General features: G+C 50.0%; 6 protein-coding genes across 7 annotated transcripts; 1 reads left to right on the top strand and 5 right to left on the bottom strand.

Annotated features, from left to right (window-relative positions):
• Window positions 1–46: 46 nt before the first annotated feature.
• Window positions 47–2,662, bottom strand: LOC9645580 (DEAD-box ATP-dependent RNA helicase 56). Of its 2 annotated transcripts, XM_002969779.2 has the most exons (12): window positions 2,560–2,662; window positions 2,283–2,409; window positions 2,122–2,222; window positions 1,830–2,002; window positions 1,546–1,777; window positions 1,348–1,466; window positions 974–1,030; window positions 737–921; window positions 522–666; window positions 381–464; window positions 233–296; window positions 47–167 (listed from the first exon to the last, which is right to left on the bottom strand). In XM_002969779.2, exons 2-12 carry the CDS (start codon window positions 2,396–2,398, stop codon window positions 157–159), a joined length of 1,287 nt encoding a protein of 428 aa, XP_002969825.1. In that variant the 5' UTR covers window positions 2,399–2,409; window positions 2,560–2,662; the 3' UTR covers window positions 47–156. The 2 variants fall into 2 exon arrangements, with proteins under 2 accessions (XP_002969825.1, XP_024530756.1); XM_024674988.1 differs by lacking the exons at window positions 2,283–2,409; window positions 2,560–2,662 and having other exon boundaries at window positions 1,830–2,046.
• Window positions 2,663–2,746: 84 nt separating this feature from the next.
• On the bottom strand, window positions 2,747–3,776 carry LOC9646259. The gene is made up of 4 exons (XM_002969778.2): window positions 3,571–3,776; window positions 3,305–3,516; window positions 3,167–3,244; window positions 2,747–3,110 (listed from the first exon to the last, which is right to left on the bottom strand). Exons 1-4 carry the CDS (start codon window positions 3,752–3,754, stop codon window positions 2,820–2,822), a joined length of 765 nt encoding a protein of 254 aa, XP_002969824.2. The 5' UTR covers window positions 3,755–3,776; the 3' UTR covers window positions 2,747–2,819.
• A 3,042-nt stretch (window positions 3,777–6,818) lies between these two features.
• On the bottom strand, window positions 6,819–9,144 carry LOC9646258 (exocyst complex component EXO70A1). The gene has a single exon (XM_002969777.2). The coding sequence runs from the start codon at window positions 9,109–9,111 to the stop codon at window positions 7,234–7,236; it is 1,878 nt and encodes a 625-aa protein (XP_002969823.1). The 5' UTR covers window positions 9,112–9,144; the 3' UTR covers window positions 6,819–7,233.
• Window positions 9,145–9,488: 344 nt separating this feature from the next.
• Window positions 9,489–12,354, top strand: LOC9645578. The gene is made up of 10 exons (XM_024674989.1): window positions 9,489–9,568; window positions 10,037–10,098; window positions 10,183–10,370; window positions 10,421–10,603; window positions 10,681–11,178; window positions 11,245–11,418; window positions 11,486–11,536; window positions 11,596–11,792; window positions 11,842–11,929; window positions 12,006–12,354. Exons 4-10 carry the CDS (start codon window positions 10,580–10,582, stop codon window positions 12,240–12,242), a joined length of 1,269 nt encoding a protein of 422 aa, XP_024530757.1. The 5' UTR covers window positions 9,489–9,568; window positions 10,037–10,098; window positions 10,183–10,370; window positions 10,421–10,579; the 3' UTR covers window positions 12,243–12,354.
• Window positions 12,355–12,389: 35 nt separating this feature from the next.
• LOC112346234 lies at window positions 12,390–13,372 on the bottom strand. The gene is made up of 2 exons (XM_024674652.1): window positions 13,235–13,372; window positions 12,390–13,185 (listed from the first exon to the last, which is right to left on the bottom strand). The coding sequence occupies exons 1-2, from the start codon at window positions 13,370–13,372 to the stop codon at window positions 12,400–12,402; spliced, it is 924 nt and encodes a 307-aa protein (XP_024530420.1). The 3' UTR covers window positions 12,390–12,399.
• Window positions 13,373–13,519: 147 nt separating this feature from the next.
• LOC9645577 (O-fucosyltransferase 19) lies at window positions 13,520–15,693 on the bottom strand. The gene is made up of 9 exons (XM_002969776.2): window positions 15,526–15,693; window positions 15,303–15,413; window positions 15,113–15,194; window positions 14,970–15,043; window positions 14,799–14,887; window positions 14,608–14,740; window positions 14,330–14,556; window positions 13,796–14,275; window positions 13,520–13,727 (listed from the first exon to the last, which is right to left on the bottom strand). The coding sequence occupies exons 1-9, from the start codon at window positions 15,691–15,693 to the stop codon at window positions 13,520–13,522; spliced, it is 1,572 nt and encodes a 523-aa protein (XP_002969822.2).
• Window positions 15,694–15,786: the final 93 nt, after the last annotated feature.

Genomic DNA, 15,786 nt, shown 5'->3' with positions numbered 1-15,786 from the left:
TTTACAGGGATATGTCCATCATTTTAGAAATATTTTCTCCAGTGCATATCATCATAAGTACTCTTAATCATCGTTACAACAAAACTTCAACATTGTACAGCTTTAGAAATGGAAGTCCTTAAAAAGTAAATCCTTCTTTTCAGTTCCTCCTTGAGACTAAGACGGCACTGCGAAGAACACACAACACACAGTATCAGTCCCTGAGAACTGCGAGCGATGAGAAATTGCTTACTGTAGGTGGAGGTATCGATCTGCTCTGGCAGCTCCTTAATATCTACTTCAAATCTCTCCTGAACCTGTGCAGCATTTACCAACATGAGAACTGTCTAGAAACAAAACGAGACAAAGGAACAAACTCGAAAACTTGGAACTATACTCACTTGATTTAGCACGTTCGAGTCAGTCGAAGAAGCTACAAATGTAATGGCCAAGCCCTTTGTTCCGAATCGTCCAGCTCGGCCAACCTGAGAGGAAAAGGATGAGCTCTCGAGGATGACTCGAAAGGAAAAAGAGAGGCTCACCCTATGTAAATAAGTATCTGCGGATTCTGGCATATCATAGTTGATCACGATGTTCACGCGCTCAATATCTATGCCCCTCCCCACCAAGTCAGTCGCCACAAGAATTCGCTTGTGCCCTTCCTTGAATCCCTTGTACCTCGTCAACCTACATGCCGCATTGGCAGTCAGCTATATCCTTGTACACACGAGAAAAACATGAAAAACTACCACCATACCTTTCCTCTTGTGACATTCCCGAGTGGATACAGATAGAAGGGAAATTGCACTCCACCAGCAACTTGTTCAGCTCCGCCGCACGGTTCACGCTCTTGACGAAAATCACCACCTGGTTGAAGTCCAAAGCGTCCAGAAGATCGTTCAGCTTCCTGTTTTTCTCAGCTTCACTTAGTTTGATGTAGTGCTGCAAACGAGCCAAAGTCAGAACAAGAAAACTCGAAGAAACGCTTTCTTACCTGCACCAGTCCGTGCAAAGTCAGCTTGGCTTCGTCGTCAACATAGATCTCCATAGGCTGCCAATTGAAACAATAGGTGAGGTGAACTCCTTGTAGAAAACGAAGCACCAAAGCTAACAGCTTCCGTTGGACTAAATGCAGCAGCTGGTCCAGGTCACCTGAACTTACTATCTAAGCACCACCTAAAAGAAGTTCTTTCCCACGCATCACTCACAGCCAGGAAATAGTTCCGTCTTTCGGCGGTAGCAGAGAAGAACTAACACTAGAAATCATCATGCAGCAGCCCCAGAGTTCCTTGGACGCATACCAACAGAACGCCTCTATGCCCAAACCAGGAAAAACTGTCGGATGAGAGTGTGACACCAGGACATTACATCTTGCATGAACCGCTTGCAAACCGGGCGAATTTCCTTGCTGAGGGTGGCTGAGAACATCATCACTTGCTTGTCGTGGGGTGTCAGCTTGAAGATCTCCTGCACGTCGCGCCTCATGTCTATATAGAAGCTCCAAGGTTAGTACAGGAACACAAAGAAAGAGATGGAGAGCGATCGCAGCAACCCAGCCGACCATACCGAGGGACTCCAGCATCTTGTCACACTCATCAAGGATGAAGTGCCTAACACCCTTCAGGCTCAGTTCCTTCTCCCTCGTCAGCTGAAGAATACGCCCTGGTGTGCCGACGACGATGTGGGGGCATTCGTTTTTGAGGAGGTCCTTGTGGGTCTTGATGTTGACACCACCATAGAAAACCGCAACCTTGATGTCTGGAAGATAAGTGCTGAATCGTTCGAACTCGTGGCAAATCTAGAGAAAAAAGAAAGCGTTAGTATGCACATCTCAAGAAAAGCTACTGTACCTGGTAAGCTAGCTCTCGCGTGTGACATAAGACCAGAGCAGCAACTTGCCCCTTCAGTGGCTCGATCTGCTGCAGCGTTGAAAGCACGAACACGGCAGTTTTTCCCATTCCGGACTTCGCTTGGCAGATGACATCCATTCCGAGTATAGCTTGCGGGATGCACTCGAATTGCACTGTTCGGAAGATAAGTTGGGTGTTAAACTCGAGGAATAATTACCTAGCGAACATGAAAAAGGAAACCCTCATAAGACCCCTCTCGATAACAAAAGAAAATCTAAAGCCTTTTGCGAACCTTCTGATGGATGCTCAAAACCGCAATCAACGATAGCTCGAACGAGTTCAGGCTTGAGTAGAAAGTCTCGAAAACCGGAGCTGTGAATACCAACATAGCCCCTGAAGAAGAAACAAGCATTAGCAAGAGTCGCGAAGAAAAAGGGAAAGGAAAAGACTCACTTTTTCACTGTTTCTGCCGCTCCCTTAGCTGCAACGGCGTCGGGGGCCGCTTCTTCTTCCTCCTCGTAGTCCAAAAGCTCCTCCTGATAAGTGTCGTTCTCCTTGGCTTCACCCATTTCCAGCGCGGCTACAAAGAATCAAAGAAAAGTGTTACGGCGCGCTCCGGCGGCGGCTTGGCGGTGGAGAGAGCAGGACGAGAAGGGCAGCGCCGCGCATGGAACCGATTTGCCGCGGCCCACAAAACCCTAGCCCTAGGAGAGGATTGGACGATCTTTACCGGAGATGCGAGGCCTTCTTTTGCTAGAGATCTGGAGCTGCTACTACTCTTCCGCCACAAATCTTCTTCCCCCCCACACTGGCTATGGCGGCGAAGACCCTAAAACAACAAACACATCTACTTTCACTCCCTTCCTCCGCATATCTTGGCCGTCCGTCTCCCGCCCATCATGGCCGTCGATGCCAGGTTCAGAACAGACGGCCACGATGCGATTAAAACCAACGCCTGAGATTTGCAGTTTCTGATCTAGCGGCTGAGGTTCAAACTCTTCGATTGCAACGCACCCACAGAGCAATGCCTCCTCCTCGCCCCTTTCCAACGACGATTTCTTCGTCCGCGTAGAACCAGATGAAGAAGGGATCTTTGTTCCCGGGCTCTCGATCCAGCTCTTCTTTCTTGCTGATCGCGAATTGGAAGGGGCCGAGACGCCCAACCTTGAAGCTCAGGGAATCGAAGATGAAGAAGAGCTTGTTCTTGGACCATGAGAAGCGTCCCATGAATTCCAGCACACCAAGAGGGCCGAGGTAGAGCCCGTTTTGTATGCTCTTTGTCTGCGATGATCCACATTGTTAACAACGAATCTTTGTGAAAACTTTTGGAAACTTACAGTGGCATTGTATTGCTGCACAGCGGTGAATGGGAAGTATGTGCCACCTCCACCACCACCTTTCAAAGCTTCTCTCACCTTCAAATCGAAAGCAAAAACTAAGAGCAAAGTTCTAGATTTATGACAAGTTTTTCTTACCACTTTGGCTCCAGAAGTGAAGACAAGCATCCAGCACCTTGGCTCAGCTCCACTACTTCCTCCCAGAGTCTCTAGAAAATTGGATGGATCCACGCGGGCTTTCTCCAAAACTCTAAATGCCGCAAACACCTCTGGACCTGGGATTTTCTTGCTCTTGGCAGCGGCCTTTAGCACCAGAACGCTCTCCTCGACTTTGCTATCCACTTCCCCCACTGAACGATTGTGAAAGAAAGCTTTCTAGAATTTCTATACGAGTGAAAATTTACCTTGAGATTCTCCAGTCGCAACCCTGGCATGAAAATTTCTACTTCTGGTACTTATAACTCGCCTGTCCGCTTTGAGAGCTCCAAATCCCAGCGTACTATGGCGAGGATTTGAACATGAGTATTGACTCAAGCCTTTCGCCCTGACGCTGAATTCCACTCCCACCTCCATAAAAGATAAGGGCATAAAGCTAAGATCCTATAACGCATATTCTTTCATTTTGAACAAGATATTAGGGTTTATAGGTCCATAAACCCTAAACCGTACGCAACTCAAACAACCAGCCTGAAGACTTGTCCCGCAACAGTGCATTAGAACCGAAACAAAACTAAGCAACACATCTGAAGCATCCCTAACCAACAAGCAGTCGTATCCATGCTTGCCAAAAGAAAAATAAAATACCCACAAAAAACAGGCACCCACCACCACACGCTTAGCAACAAAAACCAGGCCCATCATTCATACACACACACTCCATTGTTCGGACAAGCTATATGAGCCAGACACCGGGACAGAGAGCAGGCAAACGCTGAAGAATTCAAGCATTCTGAAAAGATCATCATCAATCATCAACACCACTTCCACAAACAACGAAAGTGGTGCAGTCGAGAAGCCACTGTGACAGAAACAAATTACTCACTCAAATCAAGGTGCGAGAAGGACGGCATAGCACAACCAGCACCAACAGATTTACAGCCACGCTGACTGCGAAAACAGGAAGTGCAGGCACAATCCTCACGCCAATTAAATCCCAAATGCATCAACGAACAAACCTCGTTTGTAGATGTATTGGCCGCCCTCCACACTTTGGTCCATAACTACATCTACAAGAAGCTCATGCCCATAGGCGTCCCGCAAAAAATCCAGCACCCCTGACCTTGGCTGCGGAGGACGCTTGAATCTCACCTCAGAACCACACCATAGGTAGACCCCTGTGTCCTTGGAGGTTTACTTTTTCTTGCCACCTTACTTTTTTATCTCTGTCTGGTTTGTAATGCTGGTTTCTGCAGTTCTCCTTTTCCTGTGTTTGAAGTTAGAAATCCATATTTCTAGACGATTTGCGGGGACTCTTAGACAAAAAGCTCCTGGACGCATTTATACGGGGGGATTTGTTCCAGTAATGGAGGAGACACTTTTGCTGCATTGTTTGCATGAGCAAAGGACCGATGCGTTTGACAAGTCCTTGGCTTGCTACCACCCGGTTTGCAATGGTGATAAAACGAGGACACTCTATGCATGGAACTTTGGACTCTTTTTCGTGGTGAATAACCACGGCAACGGGGGCTCAAAGGACTTCGGAAACCTGGTGGAAGACGTAGCGAAGCGGTAACTTTTGCACTTCGGTTGCTGCTTTTGACTCGGCTGGAGATTTTCTTCTACTGCAAGAACAGAGGGGTAACGCCTTATCGCTGGCTACTCATCCAAGCTTGCTGTCAGTATGCGGGTGGTATCTTTGAACGACACTGGATGGCCAACTATGTTGCTAACCGACATCAACTTCGACAGGAAATTATACAGTTAGACGATTTGAGTGAGGAGCTGCTTTTACGGGAGGCTGACATCCCTCCCGTTAGGCACAGGGCATCACTGCTCCAGATCCGGCCCAGGGGGATTGTCGTCTATGCAACACGACCACTGGCTAAGCCGGTTCTTACAGGTGTCTTTGACAGGGGGTTATTTTCTGCGAACAGGTTTTACTTTGTACGACATGTTTACCGATGTTGGGGGTTGGTCAGATGCTACACAAATGGTGGAGTCCAGGGGCATTCTACAGGTTGACGAGCGTGCGGAGAAGATCATCACCAATGATATATATCCGCGGTTCTATGGGATGTGGTGAGTCAGCTCACAACAAAAGAGGGCATGCCTGTCAAAGACATCAAGCCACGATTCAGTATTTCTACTTTGGACGGTGTTATGCTCTGCCATTTGGTACAAACACATTGCAGGCAGAGATCCCTGGCCGTGATGTGGTTGTTATAGATAAGCCCCTATCGCTTTTGGCGATGCACAACTACTTGCAAAGCGTGGACGACATCAAATATAAGATCTATAGCGCGCTAAGCAGCCTCAAGGATTCTTCTTCCGCTGGAGCTGGTGGGATGCAGAGAATGGAGTGATGGCTCGCACGGCGCTGTTTGATGGACTGACGCTGACGGAAACGATGGAGAGGCTTAAGACGGAAACAAGTGAAATAGTGAAAGGCTCCGCCTGGATAACAAGGCGGTGGCTGTGTACATTGCTGATAGCCAGTACACGAGCCTGGATTACATCTGTGACAGGTGTACACTCTTCGTAGCAGACAATGGTGCTGGTTCGGACTTGATGTGGCGCTTTCGCTTTGCATCTGAGACCATTGTTCTGTTCACTGGTCAATGAAAGCCACGCAAGTCTATCCACTAAGGAAGGCAGCTCCAAAACCTCTGCTTACGCAGCAGCACTCAGTATATACTTGATATATCATGGCCTTTCCAATCGTGTATCCAGCTTCAAGGGGAACGCTTCCGAAGGTAACCAGAACGGAGTTAGCTCAGCAAAGTAGTGCACAATAGTGGTTGACGAGTCCGATTGAAGAATTTAGAACGCTTTTGAAGAATTTAAGCGCGGGAACTACCGGCCGATCGGCATCTGCGGAGTATGTCACCGGAAGGAGGATTCTGAAGTTACAGCTGAGAGAGGTCACTGGATAGCTTGCGATTACTGGTTTCATGCAGTGTGTGCTGCTATATACTCGCATTTTCTTGTGTTCCGTTTGCAAGGAACTCCCTTGAGGCAATTTGTTTGATAGTTAATTTTTTTTCACATTTTTCTTTGCTACCTCGCATTTTAAACTTGCCATCTAGCGTCGGGTCCATTTCCTCCATCCCCAGGTAAAATATTTCGCCCCTCTCGAAGGCAAGATCGATCCAGAGCATCAGCTACCTACTCGATCTCGGCCAGTAGCCGGAATAGCTTCTCGGCCCTTGTCTGGGTCGCAAACACGCTGATCATGTCGAGCACCTCGAGCGCTGCGTCGTTGGCCATCTTGGCAACATCCTTAATACCACATAAGCAATATATTGTGCCATCCATTTTCAAAAGGTATAGTATGTAGAGTAGAGTCGAGCAATGTTGATGAAACCATGGTACTATATCATCCTCTGTCACATGGAGTTCTCTAAAAATGGATCCACCAGTCTTTGCGAAACAGAATCCATCCAAGAGCCTAGATGAACATTTGAACAAAAGGTAAAAAGGGAACAAAATTTTAGAATAATCTTAAACGATGTTTTTGATTTTCAGCGCTTTATTACATTATGAAATAAAGAGTCCCAGACAAGAGCACAACAGCAGCCAGCTGCCAGAGGTGGAGAAAATTTCTTCTTCCCACTGGAGGCTCGCTAATCTGTACAGGAGCAAAAAGAGGAGAGAAAAGAGAGAAAAAGAAAAGAGCCACAAATCCCCGCTCCTCAAAAACGTTGCTTAGTAAGAAAAAAAGAGAGAAAGAGAGAGAGAGAGAGAGAGAGAGAGAGTAGCAAGCAACCTGGTCAATCCATCCATGCTCCGTTATCGCTCCACTTGATATCCTCCTCACCACTTCGTTCCTCAACTCTTGGAACTTTTTTCTCGCGCACCGATGGTACTTTAGCTTTCTCGTTTCCTTCGATCGTAGCGCGTACTCAAGCTCACCCTCCGCCGGTGATGGATCGTCGCCTGCTCATCGAACCATGCGCTGCTCCCACGAACAGATTGTTGATGAGGTTCTCCAAGTCCTCCACCGAGTACTTGAGATATCTCTCCGAGTGTCTCATGCCTTCGAGGTGGACCCTGTATCTCCCGAGGAAGGATCGATAGGCCGGGATGAGCTTGTCACTGATGAGAACGCGTAGCTCGTCCCGGAGGCCGTCCGACACCACCCATCCCGCCTGCGTCCTGTGGATCTCCTCAAACGCAGCGTTGAAGTTCTTGAATCTCTCCTTGAGTATCTCCTTGGAGATGTTGTACCCCGGTCCCCGGATCCCCTCGTCCCGGAGATAGGAGAAGATCTTCCCCCACGCCACCCTCTGGTAGTTCATGGCGTGGTACCGCACCAGCGAGCTGTGCCTCCGCAGCCAAGAGTCCCCGATGACGAACTGGATCCCAGCGTGCTTGGCCTTTTGGACGATGTAGTGTGTGTTGTTCATCAGGAAGATGGTGCTCAGCACCGTGTCTCTGTACAGCCTCGCGTTCTCGTCCGTGTGCCTCATCAGCGCCTCTAGTATCTCCATCAAAACCGGCACCAGCGGCGATCGGAGAGCTCCAACTTCGTTCTCGTCCTCACCGGCACCCGCGGCTTCGCTCGTCTCGTCGCCGCCAGCCACACCAGCCTCGCCGTTCGCGGACTCCTGGTGACCAAAGAGCTCCTTCATCGTGTCCATGTACTCGGACAGAAACGAGAGGTAGTTCATCAGGTACCGCGTGAGGGGATGCACGGCACCGTTGACAACCGGCTGCGTCGACAAGCTCGTCTCGATGGCGTTCTTCACCCCGACGAAGGTCTCCCTGGCAGCACCACTGAGTATATCGAGAACATCAGCAGCCTCTTGGCGCACTCGACTGCAAACCTGTCCTTGGAACGCCAACTCGATCTCGGGCAGCAGCTCCTTGAGCGTCTCGTACATGTCCAGCAGCCGGAACAGCTTCTCGGGCTTGTCCGGCGTCGCAAACACTCTGATCATGTCGAGCACCTCGAGCGCCGCGTCGTTGGCCATCTCGGCAAAGCACGTATCGCTCTCCTCGAGGTCCACGGCGAAAACCTCGTCGGAGAGAAACCTCTCACTCGCAAACAGCACCTTGAACGAAACCTTCATGGCCTTGAGGCACTTCTTCATGCGCGGCTCCAAAACCTTCCACTCCATCTTCTGGACGTCCTCGGACGAGAGCCTCTCCACTCCCAGCAAGAACATACTGTCCTCGAGGACGCCCTTGCGGACGAGGATGTAAGCGTCGATGCAGTCACGGGAGTGATCCATGTTGGCCATCCTCCGGGCTATGTCGCTCAAGTCCGCGACGATGGCGGGCGGGAGGAGATCTATGATGAAGCTCTGCTCTCGCATCGACTGCTGCTCGGTGGAAACACCATCTGGATTCGTTGACGAACCATCTTCGTCGGATGGATCCGGGTTGGAGCTGAAAGATGGCGCCGAGAAGCTCTCGGGCAGCCAGCTCGGGTCGACGCACTCGGTGTGGATCGCGAGCAAGTGCTTGAACTCGCTCTTCAATCGCCCCTGGGCGATTCGCAGCACCTCCTGGATCCTGGCAGCATCGGGGCCGCCATCGCCATCGCCAAGGAGAGCTTGGAGGCTATCCACGGCGAGGAGATAATCCTGCGCGTCCTCGGAGGAGATCTCCCAGACCATCTGCTCGCCAGTGCCATTCTCCCATTTGCGCACCACGGCCTCGGCGTGATCCAGGGCCACCGACACGTCGAGATCTGGCGGGGAGGAGGCGGAATCGCCGGCCCGGGCCGGAGAGTCGCGGATGGCGAGGCTGGAAATCTCCGGCAGCAAGGATTCATCCGTCATTGCGCGAGAATTTCTTACTTTTTTTCCCTGTAGCTACGCCACGAATCTACCGCTGGCGCTTCCCGACAGTGAAGAGAATCATCTATCGCTAGCTCGCTCGCTCGCTCGCTCTCACGAGGAATTTACCCGCAAATCGCCAGCTCCCGGGAATGGCGACTGGCGATGGCGATGCCGCTGGTGCTTCACATTCTCCATCCCCCTCCTCCAAAACCCTAACCCTAGCTATGCGAGCACAAATTTTGGGGGCTTCTCCTCTGGGACGAGCGAATGCAGGGATGGATCACGCTGGCGACGGCGCGGCGGAGCTAGAAGAATCGATAATCTCGCCAATGTGACAGAGATCACAGCCGATTCAAGCTGGCGGCTCCTCCTCCACTCCAATTTGGCGAGTCGTGCAGTGGAATCTCTCGTGCCTCGCTCGCAGGATAGAAATATGGATTTTGGAGAGAAGAAATAGGTAAGCAGCGGTTCCTTCTTTGCTCTTTGTTTATTCTTCGTGACTCCCTCCTGACATCATCGTGTATTTTTTCTTTTCTTTTTGGCTCTCTCGCTTGCTACTCTCTCTCTCTCTCTCTCTTAGAATTTTTTCGTGGATTGGGCTGGCTGGCTCTTGGCTGGTCCAATCTTTACGATGAAGGAGAAGCTTTTCTTCTTCTCCTCGTACTTATAGCTGTGATCACTGGACTCCGGTCAAGACACCTCTTTGAACACGTCGAAGCGGAAGATCGCGCGTTAAAAATTGTCAAACACGCTGGACCAAGACTGTTCTCCTTTCTTTGTACTTTGTGGGCTGTGGGGTTGACTATCATTGCCTCTCGAAACTTTTGAGCTGTGCTTTTGCCGGAATTGCTTTGAATTGATCGATGCTGCGCTTGTTTTTTACTTCTTCCTCGAGACTTATCCGATTTTCCGCTGATTGAAACAGGAGGAAAATGTCAAAGCTGGGAGAGGAGAGGAACAACGAGCGATCTTTTTATACCACTCCAGGTACTTTTAAACGAAAGCAAGCTCGTGCTTTGACGCTGTCAAGGCTCATGTCTTTGGCGTTGGGTTGACTGTGCTTTTGTTTAGAATGATCTGTTCCTGACTTGACGATTAAGCTCGAGGATGAGCGCCAGACCGTGTCAACCGTCGTTCCTCCGTTCTTGTGTTCGGGTCAAAGTGAAAGTCTTTTTTGTGCTTTGCAGATTGGTTCTCCCATTCTCATTGCCACGCCTTCGTTTTATCTGGTTCGAGTTTGAGAAACTTCTCTTCTGGAAGTAAGCTTTGTTAGAAATTCGTCTAATTCCGTAACACCTCTTTTCTCCAGAACGGTTCCTACGAGTGACAAACGTGTAGTTTGGACGGCCTGGATACCTGATTCGGAATCCGTGGATGGTGAAGATCTATTCTATCCTGATAAGGGAAGTCAAGTAGATATTTCCACCGGAAGATATGAGTAAAGGCCAAAGCGACTGTCCCTCAGCTCATGGCTGCTGTTGCCGCAACAACGGTGAGTTCTCCGATCTCAAAATCTCTAGCTTTCCAGACTCTCTTAAGGAGCTCTCTTTAATCTGTTCCTTGTACCAGGCTTCAATCTCCCTGCAAAATGGTGCTGTGTCACAAACGTCAGCTCAGCTCCAATCGTTTCCAGATTCAGCAAGAATTGCTCATCTGGGATTTCTGAAGCAAGGTAGCAACGCCAGCCATTCACTTTGCAAATGGCAGATTTATGCGCCACGGCGGGGTCTGTCTCGAGCCAGATCAAGCTGCATTGCTGCTGTAGTAGCACTCTCAGCTTCTACAACGGCTGCTACAACGGAAGCCGTCACTCCTCTCAAAGACCTGCCGCTCTGCCCCTATGTCAACAAGGATGGAAGAATTCAGCCACCAGTGGATCCCGACACTGCGGCTACCATTTTTGCCGTAATTGACAACAACAACAGGGTTCAGTACATTGGTTTCTCCAAGGATATCAGGAACTCTCTTAGAACTCTCATCGGAAGGCGTCCGGAGCTTTGCCACTTTTACAAGGTGTTCCACTTGCCGGTGCTTGATCAGCAGAAAATGCTCGCTGTGAGACAACAGGTACGTATGCTAGAAGTTGCTATAACAAGATTGATGCATGATCGCTTTTTTTTTTCATTTTTCTAGTGGGTGAACGAGCTTGGGAGCATTCCAAGGGGAAACGCAGATATTACACAGAGAAACCTGTGGGAGCAGCCCGTCGACGCTGGATCCATTTCCGACAGAGGGAAGGCGGCGGCGGCGGCTGATAGAGCCAAGACGCTCAAACAAATTTTGTTCGATAAAGGCGTCCTGGAAGAGGTAGAGTTTCTCCAGAAGCGTTCGCCTTAAAACTTCACTAATCTTTCGTTGGTATTCGGCAAAACAGATGGTCTACAACCCGGACTTGCTCGCAGAGGGAAAGTGTGACATCCTGCCAGTAAGTTTTTCCTTTTCTACACAGAAAAAAAAAAAGCTTACGTTGTGAAGTCACTCTAGTCGAAAGATCAAACACCCGAGGAACTGGCCGCCGCTGCCAAAGCCCGCGAGGAGGAATCTTCGAAACGAGTGGCTTGTTCCGTCAAGACGCCCGACGATCGAGAGATAACATTCGACGTGTACTACGAGAGCAAGTTCGTCACAAACGGCGGATGGATGTACGACATACTCGTAACTCACGACAACAAGGAAACGAGGTACTGTGACTGGTTGTTTTATTGACATTTCTAACATCGCTGTGCATAGGCACCGCGTGATTATGGGACGGATTTATCCCGAGGCCGCAAAGATGGACGAGGATCGTTTCCTAGAAACCGTGATGGCGTTCTTACTGGTATGTATAGCTCTCGTTGTTTCTTCTTGTCTCTTTCCTTTGTTGCGACTGATTTGTTCTAACTTCGCGCGCGCAGGATAAGAAAATCCCACGGCACACGGATGGAGTTCGGTCGCCGCTCACGTTTCCCATAAATTACTTCGCGGTTGGACAGGTCGAGCAGCGGTGGGACGAGGAATTCCAGTCGTGGTTCTCGGAGCCACTCCCGACTGACCACTGGAACTTCAAGAGGATCCACTCGTATGGGCCGACGATCGACACGGACTTGGAGCTGGGCCCGGAGGATATAGTTCTTCCTAAAGCCGCCGAGTAGAAAGAGAGCGGCCACTTTTGTTTGGATGGGATTCGTTTCTTCCCAAAATCTTTGTCGCAAAAACTTCCCCTACTAACGATCACAAATCTGAAAGAAGTGAATCACTGGTGAAGAGCTCAAGAAAAAAGAATGGTGACGAACCTGTACGCATGGGTCTCTAGAAATCGTCCAAGTCGCTCGCGTCAGAGCATGATCCCGAGTCTCTATCGCGGTCTAATTCTGTGGCCGTGGAGGAAGATGATCTTCTCTCACGTATCTGTTCCAGTACGTCCCTTGCGCTGGCAATCACCGCGGACTTGGCAGTGGACAAGTTCTTGCTCGATCCAAGCCGCGCCTTGAGCTTTGAACCAAAGCCACCATCACCACCAACACCACCACTGCTGCTTGGATCGTCTTTCTTCGCATTTTTCCTCTGTGACGGTTGTTTGTTCCTGCGAATGAGGAGATCCAGATACCTCTCGTGCTTCCTCCCATCGGTGGAGGCTGGCCTTAGAACCTCCGAAGAACTGGGCCTCTCACTGGAAGAATCCACCACCTCTTTGATCACCTCTTTCTTCTTGGCTGATTTCTTTCTCTTGGTAGCGGCAGGGGTGGCGATGGAAACCAAGGCAGCGGCTTTGTCCCAGCAAGGAACGTCCGCGCTCTCCAGGGCAGCAAAGGCGTCTTCTTCGTATCCCTGGTCATCGATCTGCTGCTTCCGAAGGATCTCGCGGACAGCCCTGTGCGATTGGAAGATCGCCTTCGTGCTCCTCCCGCCGACCTTTTTAATCTTCGCCGCCTGCTTCTGGTGTAGCAATCTGGTAGGGGACAGAAGCTTTCCTTCCAGCGGCCGAATTGGCGAGCTCAAGCACACCCTCCTCCCGTGCTGCTGGGGCGCCACCGGTGGCGTAGGATGGGCCGAGTAGAATCTGTGGAAGCACTCGTCCGCGGTCTTCCCTGGAACCTGGCAAGCACGCGATCGATCAAATCACCAGAATTTCGCGAGAACTCACAAGCTTCGCGATGTCGCGCCAGAAATTCGGCGTCGCTCGAACGACGAGGTGCGCATTATGGAGCCTAGCCTCCTGCCCCTCGGTCCAATCCTCGCCATCGCTACTTCCATGGCTCGCATTCTTCTTCCGACACACCATCGCCCTCTCAAGCCCTAGAAAATGTGACCGTTTCCGTAAGGATGAATCCAAGCCATCCGTCCGAAACCAATCAAAGCCGTCCACCAGGATCAATCCAAGCCGTCCACGAGGATCAATCCCAGCCGTCTACCAGCAACCGTCTCCCTGCTAGCAAATCGTGGTTGTATTCTCACATATACACCCCGGTAGAGGGTTTGCGTAAAAGCTCTCCTCGAGCTTTGCGTTTGACGAGCCCGATTTCCTAAAGTGGGGTTCTCCCTGCCTGTTTCTATGAGTCTTTTGGACTTGGAGCTTGACACTGTCCCAGCCGATTGCCCGCCTCTCAAACTCATCAAAGATCCTCACGAGACGAGTCCTGGAACACAAGAATCGAAGAACATCACTCGTAAGAACTCGCAAACACTTAAAAGAGAAGAGCCTTACCTGTCCGGGATCAAAGTCTTGCGGTGGCCGAGAAATCTTCGGTGTCCCTGCACTGCTCTCGCCATGTTTCCATCAAACGTTGGAATGAACACGTCGCTCTCCACTGCCACCATGTAGTCGAGCGCTGCAAGCCTGTTTTGGAACCTCCGAAATGGCTTCAGCTCCTCGGGGGACGTGAGCGTCTCTTTCGTGACGACGTTGGGATATAGCGCCGTGAAGGACTGCATTCTTTGTCTTCCGCCATAGATCTCGCCCGCGGCGATGTATACCGTCGTGTTCTGTGGATATCCCAAGGCTCTCAGTAAGAGGCCAATCTCCAGTGGAGTTAGAGGGCAGCCACCAGAAGCTCTTCGAGTCTCGGCGTTGATCTCCTTCTCTTTCCAGCGACTTGTGTTGTAGCGGATTCTTCTAAGCTCGGATGCTTCTGCGTACGAGAGGCCTGCTGTACAACCCGAAAACGCTAGCATGTCCTTCTCGTATCTATCCAAGAAAAAGGAAAGTTAGAAAAAGGAAAGAAGGTCTGTAAAGGTGAACCTCAAATGTAGAGCGATATACGAGCCTCCCTTTTGCAGTCGTTTGACTATCCGGTTCCCTAAAGATCGAAGGCTCGGCTCAAACCGCAACGCCTTGTAGTTGGCTCTACAACGTAATCTTTGAAACTCGTCAGAGATTTGGTTCGCCAGCCTCGAGTCAGTCAGTGAAAAACGCAAAACCTTGTGTTTCAAAAGAAGAGGCAATATTTCTTCCTGGTAGTATGATACCTGCAAACAAATAAAATTTTCAGCGAACGCTGCAGAATGAATAGTTCTTACTTGCGACCAAGATTTTGGTGCAAGTTGGAAAACGTCAGATGAATTAAAGTCGTTTGGAAGTGTTTTAACGATCTTGATGTCATGTTGCAGCTGTTTTATGAATTGATTTACGTCAAAAATGTCTTCGAAGTTACTGCAAAGAGAAAACAAAGTAAACCAGTTCAAATGGCGAGAAAAGTGAAAGGAAATACCTCGGGTCATCCCAGTAAGAAGTATGATCGAGATCGGGAATCACCAATGTAGCGTTCATCACACGCGCCACTGCCACCATATCGCAGATCTAAACAATGCCCGTACATAAAGCTGCAAATCAGTCTATAGAATTCGTGGACACGGAGCAAGAAACACTAAAGAAGACGTACGGCAGTTCTCATTTGGTTGAGCCCACCATTTGCAAAGGTCATCAAGTATCCATTTGTCTCATCGCTAGAACTTCCTGCAAGAAAGAAGAAAGGGGGGAACAACCTTTAGAGATCCAAGCACAGAGAGAGCAATCGGAAGTTACTTTTCTGGTAATTCGTGCGGTCGACACACTGATAGAATCTGGAATTCGGCTGACTCCACAAGCTCTCCACATTGCAATCCCTCTACACAGCCAAGAGATCAGAGATCTGGAAGAAAAGAGAAGATAAAGATCATGCCTTTGATCCCCTGGGAAGAGTAGCCGCTGCGCGAGATCCAGCATTTTGGCACACATCCACGAGAATGCCAGTGTCCCCGAGCTGCCGCAAGCTGCCCTCGATGCATCGGAGATGATCCAGTTCGCCGGAGATTATCCGCGCCGTGCTCTTGCGCGCGCGCGCGACCTGTTCAAACTGCCGCCGTGATCAAGCGATGGATCGATCAAGAAAATCCGCCGCGGAGGGAGAATATCGAGAGGGGGAGCGATTGCGCGCGAGAAAGATCGGATCAACGTACCTTGAGCGGATTCTCGATGAGACGGAAGCCGCCGGTGATGATCTGGACGACGAGGAAGAGCGAGAGGAGGCCGCCGAAGCAGTAGGATGCCACAGCTTTGCTCCTCCGGGAGCTCTGCTCCATGGCGCTCAAAGATTTCTTGGAGCCGCCCAAGAGGACGGGGGACATCTTTGCAAAGTGTGCCCTAAACTTGCATTTACTTAAAATGCTGGATAATTCGAGCGCTAAATCTAAATGTTTTAAAAATTAATCTAGCCCTAA

Source organism: Selaginella moellendorffii, unplaced genomic scaffold, assembly GCF_000143415.4.
Source record: "Selaginella moellendorffii unplaced genomic scaffold, v1.0 SELMOscaffold_13, whole genome shotgun sequence".
Classification (NCBI taxonomy): Eukaryota; Viridiplantae; Streptophyta; class Lycopodiopsida; order Selaginellales; family Selaginellaceae; genus Selaginella; species Selaginella moellendorffii.
This window is presented reverse-complemented; position numbering and strand designations above follow the sequence as displayed.